Raw genomic sequence first — 8,654 nt, forward strand, 5'->3', positions numbered from 1 at the left:
GCTAGTGTATGTCACAGATGACTTTTTACCTTAACAGGTTTCAAAGGCAGCGGTCGATTTGATGAACTACTGTGAGCAGCGTGCACGGAACGACCCATTGCTCGTCGGAGTTCCAGCCTCTGAAAATCCATTCAAGGATAAAAAACCCTGCACCATCCTATAGCTCTGTCAGCCATCCTTTCGCAGACTGACCACAGCATAAGAAGACCTGTCAAGAATTTCTATTGGTAATCAGACCTTGAGAAGCAGTGCAGCTTTCTAACAAGTAGGCCTGCTGTGGAAATGTGTTTTCAAAAAAAGGAAAAAAAATTGGATTCTGTTTGTGTGTTAGCTAAGCATGTCTCTCGAAATGAAGGGAAGAAGATGTGATGAGGCCGATGCAATGAAAAAGAATTGCTATTTTGGACTTTTATGCTAGATTTTCTGATTGTAATATTAAGATCTTAGATTTTAAAAAAAAAACTAACTGAGCAAGGATAGAACCCTTTGCCTAAAAATTTTAAAAAATGTACATGTACAGAGTATACATTTGGAGAGTGATAATACAGTTTGGGCAATAACATATTAGATGAAGGGAAGCAATTGAATGCTTCCATTGCATTTTGAAATGTCACATTGTTCATCTCTATTGTCATTTAGCAACTGTGCTGGCTGGTATAAAAAGAGTAGTTTTCCTTCCCCTGCCTTTCAAGTTCTGTATTTACATTACCAAAGTACTGGCCAAGGGAAAACATTGTAAATAACATATGTTTTATTCATGGACTCTTCATCTGTTTTCCTTTAAAAGACCTGGTAGGGGTGAAGTAACCAAAAAAAAATGCTTGTGCTTGCTATCTTATGATGCACATTTATCTGTGGTCAACGGTGATTGCAATTCTTGTATTCTGCAGGTGCAAATATTTAATTCCCTTAAAAATATCATCATATGTTCCCTTAACAATTACTCAGACATTCATGCCATGAATATTAGCAACTAGTGGTTTCAGTCCAAGAAGGCCAAGTGCAACACACCCAATGTTAAGCTTCTATACTAAACTGTGTTATAGCTCAACATAAAATATTCAACTAATTAGTTATAACTCATGAAATTAACCTTATTGAATTTTTACTTCCGGCTAAAATTCTGATCCATTATTTGCAATGTATTACTCTTACTAACAGTATTTTCTTGACATGTAAAGAATCCGTTCGGTGGCAGAGTAGCAGCTACAGATTAGGAAAACGTCTGGAAATGTCAGTTAAAAACTATAACAAAGATTAGGTAGCAAATATTTGACCACGTGACAGATGTGCTACAGTCTTTCGCGTGCCCTTGTTCATTAGAGCAAACCTCCTAAGGAATGTAAATTGTGGTCATGTGCCAAAAACCATGAAAATGCCAAGCGAGTTATGTCATAGAGAAGTGCTAGAATTCTTTAAAAACCACAAGCTTTTAAATGACAAGTGTTAACACTTGTCAAGATTTTTTCGTTCAACATATTTAAGCAGATTGCATACGTGTTGTTCTATCAGCTGCCTTGCATTGTTGCCTCTTTATTCTCAGCTGCTAGGTGTTAATTAAGCTTTCCATAATTAGAACTAACATATTTTTCAAGAACAAAATTGACTCAGCTAAATCATTCCATAAATTCTCTGTGGCAAAATATTGCCACAGATATTCTTGGACTAAGATCAAACCATTTAAAATCAAGGTTATACCATCGAAAAGTCTTGAAGGCTTTTTGTTAATGAGAGGCCGATTTGTATGGTTTGTGATGGACAGTATATTCTTGTGACACACAATAATCTTGCAGTGATGTGCCAATGCTGCCACGCTTGCATCTCCTTTTTATTACAGTGACCTTCATTTATTTTGGGAAAATGTAACAGAAAAGCCTTTGATAGCTGTGAAGCTTACAGCATTTCCTTTGTATGCCAAATCATGGATCCCTGCCTTTAAAAAAAAGCACCAAACAGAAAAATGAAATTTAAATATTAGTTTACTAATTTCACATGGTTATTGAGTGATAGTTTTCTCACATTCCTCTAAACTGACATCTGAATCTAATAAATGGTTGCGCATAAATCTTGCTAGCCTAGTGATAACAAATTCATTCTATTGCACTTTCATTCAAAGTAATCTTGTACATAGTGTTCACTTTTATGAACATAAATTGACTGTAAGGATGAAAATTATTGGAATTATACATTGATACTCTGACATACAGTGCCATAGAGTGATGGGTCTCAACCTTCAATCACGAGTTCTGATGCAACCTCAACTTTACAGTGGTTTGCCAACAGGTTCTATATGGAGACGACGCAACAGCCAAATGGCCTACTGCTGCTCTTACACCTTATCAATGACAGATTATTTGCTATCTGTCTCAAAATAAAAATATATGTGTTGACAAATTTCTTTCATGTGGAGATTTAAAATAAGTCTTGGAACAGGCCACCTCACTTCCCTTTTGTACAGTAAATCATTCCATGTGTAGAGAATTAAAAAGCTAGAAAGGGAATATTCTTTTCACATATACCAATGTATTTTCAAAATGAAACTTTTAAAGTAAAATATAATTCTACCAAGGAAGGTTTTTGCACTCACTCAAGGACACTGCTTTGCTTCCATTCAGTTCATCCATAAATGTTCATCTGATGCTTATTGACTTTCCAAGACTATTCATGGCAATTTCCTTTCAGCATTCATCTTTTTCCATAGTTCATTTTAAATACAATATGGCATTTACACCTTGCCCTATTTTAGCTCGCTGGGTGATAGCATTACAATCGCACCAGAAGTGCCATTACAAACTAAAAATGACAATGTCTCTGTGATGTGAAAATTAGGTGTTTATAAAATTGGAGCAAAACATATCATTAAATGTATTAATTAAGATATATAGTATTCAATTAAACTGTTGCCCTTGCATAAATTCCTACCTGGATATTTATAGTTTAATTCTCATGCAAGTTTTTCAATACGAAATGAGAATAATTAAGAAAACAAATGGGGCAACTAGGTCTACTGTGAATTTTGAAATGTTAGATGAATTAGACTTCTGAACTCAACTCATCCTTCAGAAAATCTAACTGACACTTATTTGATAGTTCTAGACAATATTAGTCAATCTTGTTAAACAGAGTTTGCCATAAAAATATGCATCACTTTGCTACTCCTCCAAAAGAATGGGGAAGAGAATATGTGTGCATTTCTTGTGAATATATTTGGGAGATTCATACAGTTTACGAGTCCTAAATCCCAAACATGTTGCGAGCAACTTTTCAAAAAATTATCCATAATGTTTTCTTCTGAACTTAAGAGTAGTTCATGCTGGCGTGCTATCACCAATATTGATATCCAGTGAATTAGAAAATATTACTGAATGACATTTTCCCAGAACCACTATGGTTTGTAACAAACCCTCATCTGACAAGAAGGAGCTTCTCTTCAGTGTTAAGAAACATTTAGTAATTTTCTTTGTCGCCACTTAATGCAAGACATGCAGCCACAAATTTTGCATTAATTTTACCAAAAGAGGAAACAGTTACTGGATCTTTCAATAGAATGAAAGACCCACAATTACATCCAGACAGTTGATTGGTCAAGAAGAGATAAAAAAAAAAGATATTATATTCATAGATCTTTTATTCATGATGACAGGATGTGACAAAACATTTTACAGTCAATAAAGTGCTTTCAAAGGTTTGAAGTATTGTACCATAGCATATACGGTAGCCAATTTGTGCTAAACCATATCCCTTGATTACCTGTGAGATTGTGGCAAATAATTTTAAGTGCTTTTGGTTGAGTGATAAATATGAAGCAACACAAGAGGAGGCATCGATTGCTTTTCTTGAAATAGTGGCATGGGATCTTTTATATCCACCTTAAGAGCACAGAGGGCTGCTTTCATATAACATCTCATTTGAAAAACAGCGCTCGGAACAGTGTATCACCCCTCAATAGTCCACTGAAATATTAGCCGAACTGATATATTCAAGTCTCCGGACGAAAGCTTGAATACATTACCTTCTGACCCAGAAGTGACAGTACTGCCTCTCAGCCATGTCTAACATAGCAAACCAATGAGAGATTTGTCATCTTCAAATGAGCATTACCAAGGACTTAATTCTTGTAATATTTCAGGATTCTAGCCGCCGGCAGTTTGTAGAAATCTCTTGAAAGTTAGATTTTTTTTTCTCTAAAAGGTAGAAACCCTGTTTCACCCTGAGTTATATATTCTCAATGACTATCATTGAGTAACCTGGATCTCTCAGCCTTTCTGACGTTAGCCCAATAATACCTTCTTGTCATTGCACTGAAGTTTCCTTTGATAATGCAAAGCTGAAAAGATCCAGTATTTGGTGCTCTGAATTATCTGTTGATTTGACAATCTGCTCGCTACCTTCTCTCCTATTGTGCCTTTAGGGACTTTATGACTCTACATTGAAATCAGTTTTGTCAGCAGGTCATTCAACAGTGTCTAATTTTCTCTAAAATATTAACACTTAAAAAGATTTCAAATCTACCCAGTCAACATTTTATAAAAAGCCCTCCCCTATATTAAATGCATCTAATATGCCTAACATTTAAACTTTACATTGTTCAACATCAGATCAATATCAAATTTGAACCTGAAAATCCTGCAAGAAAGAGAACTGCATCTTGCCATCACGTTAGTGAAGTTCTTAAATGACTCGGAACTCTGTTCATTTCAAACCTACACCCGTTTTAGGAATCCAAAGCTCTTTATCTCAACTTTGAAGTAAATTCCTGATTCCACTGAATTCTTTTCCTTGATCCATTCACAGCTGAGAGGGATTAAAGAGCAAAAGGAGTTTGTAAAGTAAATGGTCCAGTCACTCAGCTATGGCCTACCAGATCTCCTTGGCAGAACATCTGCTTGTTATGTTTTATCTCTAGGTAGACTGAGCAACTGATGCCAGAGGAACTAATGCAGTCCAAAGGAAATTCACCAGGCTAACTCGTGGGGTGAGAGAGTTGTCCTTTCAAAAGTGATTATACAGTTTGGGTTTGCATCCTTGGAATTTAAAGAATGGGGAGTGGCATTATTTAAACATATAAGATCCTAAGCGGGTTTTACAGGACAATTGGTGAGATGTTTTCACAGTTACAATCAAGGGGTCATAGCTACAAAATAAGCAGCTAGCTAGTCCTTTAAAACTAAAGTGCATTGATATTTCTTCTTTCAGCAGAATTAAATCTCCAGAATTCACTAGTCTGAAGAATGATGTTGGTGGCAAGATTTAAACGTTTGAAAAATTTCAGATTTGGGGTCTGTAGGAGAAGAAGACAAGTTGTGGCCAGTGCATTAGCACAGCTCAGCCATGGTCATGTTAAATGACATCAGACCTGAGAGACCTGCTGACATACGCTTGCGCCTATTCTTTAAATCTCTTATTTCCAATGGCAGCTGTCATTTTATTTGAAAAAAGTACTTGTGAAATTATTTGTTCTGTAGTTCTGTAAGTACTCTCCACTGCACAAAAATAACTTTGCTGGTCAAACCACATTGGGAAAATTCAGTTTTGGAAGTAATTACAACTACTTTTTTTTCATTTCAAATGCTTTCATTATTACATACCGCCATCATCTGATGAGGCAAAACCACCAAAATGTCTATGATGTAAATGGTGAAAAGCAGAACTACTGACATGAAAAGACTAACATAGCTGGTTTCCAAAGCCAGTCAAGGCAGGAAATTGCCAGTATTGCTGTCCCACCATCTCGGGAATCCTCTCATGTGCAAGGACAGACTAGCCTCTGCATTAGGTACTTCAGCAGAACCCTCATAACTCCCCTTTCTTTCTCAGAGATTTGACTTGGAACATGAGCACTAAGAATTATAGATAATGAATATAGATTGTACAGCTTGGTGAAGTGGGCATTCAGTGCTGAATTATCTTCTCATCTCTATGGCATCAATTTAACATGTATCTGAATGGGTGTAACAGGAAATTGAGCAGGTCAACTCAATTATGGATTAGCAAAGAAGTAAATTCATTTAACTATGGAATGTTAGGCTGGGTATCCTTGGTTCTCACTGGTTTGTTTTCATGGCCAGAAATTTGAAAGGAAAAAAAAGCTTTCATCAAACCATTCTTCACCAGAAGAAAAATGGCAATGAAATTCATTCTGAAATGTTCAATAAAGAACAAGACAATTTCTATCATTTAATTTTACAATGCCTATGGCATGGTGGAATCATCCTCTTCTGAACCAACACTGAAGAGACATTTTGTCCAGTATCCTGGAGGGGAGGAACAGCCTTAAAACCAAGAAGGTTAAACCTCTATAAATAATCTTTCCTTTTAATACTTTAAAATGGTGTCAGAGTGAAAGTGGACTGAGATATATAGGATGAAAGCCACCCATCCTGATGAAGGGACAACAGTACGGAGGCAGGACAATATTCACAATGTTAAGATTATACCAAAACTTACTTTAGATTTCAATGCTCTTCTCAAAGTTTAGGTCTACATCTATGGTGAGGGATCAGCTCATTAAAATCAGTCACTGTCGTAGATTTACACTTTAAGTTCTAGTAACAATAACCGATACAATGCATCTGAATTTGCTGTCTATTTCAGATCAGGTGTTTGTCAAAGAAAGTTTCCTGAGCTCATACTTCAGCAAAGTAATTTTCATTGGAGAAAACAAAATTATATATAAATCTTGTTTTAAAACTGTGTCTCCTTTGAAAATATGCAGAAATTCCCTTCTCTTTAACTAGAATGGGTAATCATTTATACAAATTCATAGGTATACCTAAACTGATCTTAACCATAAAGACACATCAATCTCTTTGAAGCTTTGTTTTAGATATTGTAAGCATTGTGCTATACACGTTACATAATGAGTTAAACTACTCACGGCAGTGTATTTTTCAGCTAAATATACTTATGCTCAACAGCCTAATGAACACACTGTGATATTATAATCAGTGAGTTAGACAGTCTCTGCTGCTACTTGCACATATTGCACACAGGGATAACGTGTGTTGTTTTAGAAAGATGAGAAGCTTGAGGGCCATTTTATAGACAATGGATTTTTTTTGCCTTTTACGCTCCCTCTCAGAAAATGCTTCCATGATTTTGAGCCCTTACTTCATTTCAGGTTTGCTAGAAAGTACCAAGTAACCATTTTAATTCAATCTATCAGATTGCTGACATGATTAGTCCTGAGTAGACCGTGCAGAATGGTGCAGAACCTGGGACATTGCCGCCTGTGCTCCTCCAGGGTCCTTAAAATTCATGTGATACCTGCCTTTGCCAAGTGTCTCTGATATTTGTAAACCCCAACTTGTTCTATTCGAAAACAACAATTTGGGTCTTGTTTTGTTCATAAGATTTTGACATTGAAAGAATCTGTTGCCTCTAGCAACCAGGCACTTTGGTCACCCAGTGGCTTCTTTCAAAATGGAGCCAGCAAAGACATAATGGGAGGGCAGGCAATGTTGGAGCCCCCACTGTCAGCTGACACTCAAGAAATGTCACTTCTGTTTAACATTGCATGTAGTAATGTACTCCATTACTTCCTGACCACAGAATAGGAGAATAACGGCCCTGAGTATTCCAAGGAACAAAATGTTACCCATATGTATGTCAAGTTGCATTAAATATAGTTGTCTTATATGCAAGGTTGATCTATATCACCAATTCTTATAAAATCATATGAATACAGAGCCAAACTCTGAGTGAAACAGCTTTTAATCCAAGCCATATTTTAGCTTGGTTCTGATGAACGTATACACATAGGTAATGTTCCTGAACTGACCACAATTGTATCGCATTAATAAAACTGAAAATTTGCAGTGGAAGGAAAAGGTTTCCAAAATGGCAGCAGTTATGTGTGTGCTTCGTGCATACAAGCTCTCCTAATGACGTCGAGGTAGCTAAATGATACATCTGTGTACTAACTAAATTATACTTCTCATCTACGTTTCTCAAAATAAGAAACTGTGGGTTTTAGTGTTAATTTTTAAAAGCGTATCAAGCTAAAAGTCTTTTTACTTTGAGTATTCACGTGTTGTGTGTATTCTGACTGCATATATAAGAATATGTACAAATAGGATAAGATAATTATTTGTAATCTGTAGTTGTGTACCTTGTATTAAGACCCTTACTAAATGTGCTCTGTAGATTATCTGTATGTTATTTGATTGCTATCAAAGATAACATTTAAGGGATTAGATTATTCCAAAATGTTTTCACCTTTTATTCAAGCAGTGCTGTATGAATTGTGAACTGTGCTTGCTATCTTGATATCTTTGTTGCCCTCTTTTAATTCTACCAATAACACTCTAATTGCACAATGTTTCAAGTGTTGTACAATTTTGAAGGATGACTTGATTGAGCTCTAAAGAGTTCACCTGTTATTTTAATAAATTAGGTTTTTAAGATACACAAATATGTGCATATGACAGATTTTGTTGACCTGTCTTGCAGCTTCAGTTACACTATACTACATGTTAATAGTCAAATTGCCATGTTATTATTTCTAAATATTTATTTTTCTTTCATGTTAATTTTACTTGCATGTCTATTTTGTAAATGTGACTACAATGGCATCTTGTTGGATCGGTGACAGGCAATTTCTGTCTGTAATCAATGTGAAATCTCTAAAGTTATAGAGTATCTAGTACAAAATA

At 35.7% G+C, this 8,654-nt stretch overlaps 1 protein-coding gene across 5 annotated transcripts in view; it reads left to right on the forward strand.

Annotated features, from left to right (window-relative positions):
* Positions 1-8,413, forward strand: part of LOC138758934 (guanine nucleotide-binding protein G(I)/G(S)/G(O) subunit gamma-7) — a 293,656-nt gene extending 285,243 nt beyond the window's left edge. For all 5 annotated transcript variants that reach the window (XM_069928591.1, XM_069928582.1, XM_069928573.1 and 2 more), the window contains one exon: positions 38-8,413. In XM_069928591.1, coding sequence (XP_069784692.1) covers positions 38-163 — 126 coding nt within the window. In that variant the 3' untranslated portion in view covers positions 164-8,413. The remainder of the gene's footprint in view (positions 1-37) is intronic.
* The last annotated feature ends 241 nt before the right edge of the window (positions 8,414-8,654 follow it).

This window comes from Narcine bancroftii, chromosome 1 (genome assembly GCF_036971445.1).
Source record: "Narcine bancroftii isolate sNarBan1 chromosome 1, sNarBan1.hap1, whole genome shotgun sequence".
Lineage (NCBI taxonomy): Eukaryota > Metazoa > Chordata > Chondrichthyes > Torpediniformes > Narcinidae > Narcine > Narcine bancroftii.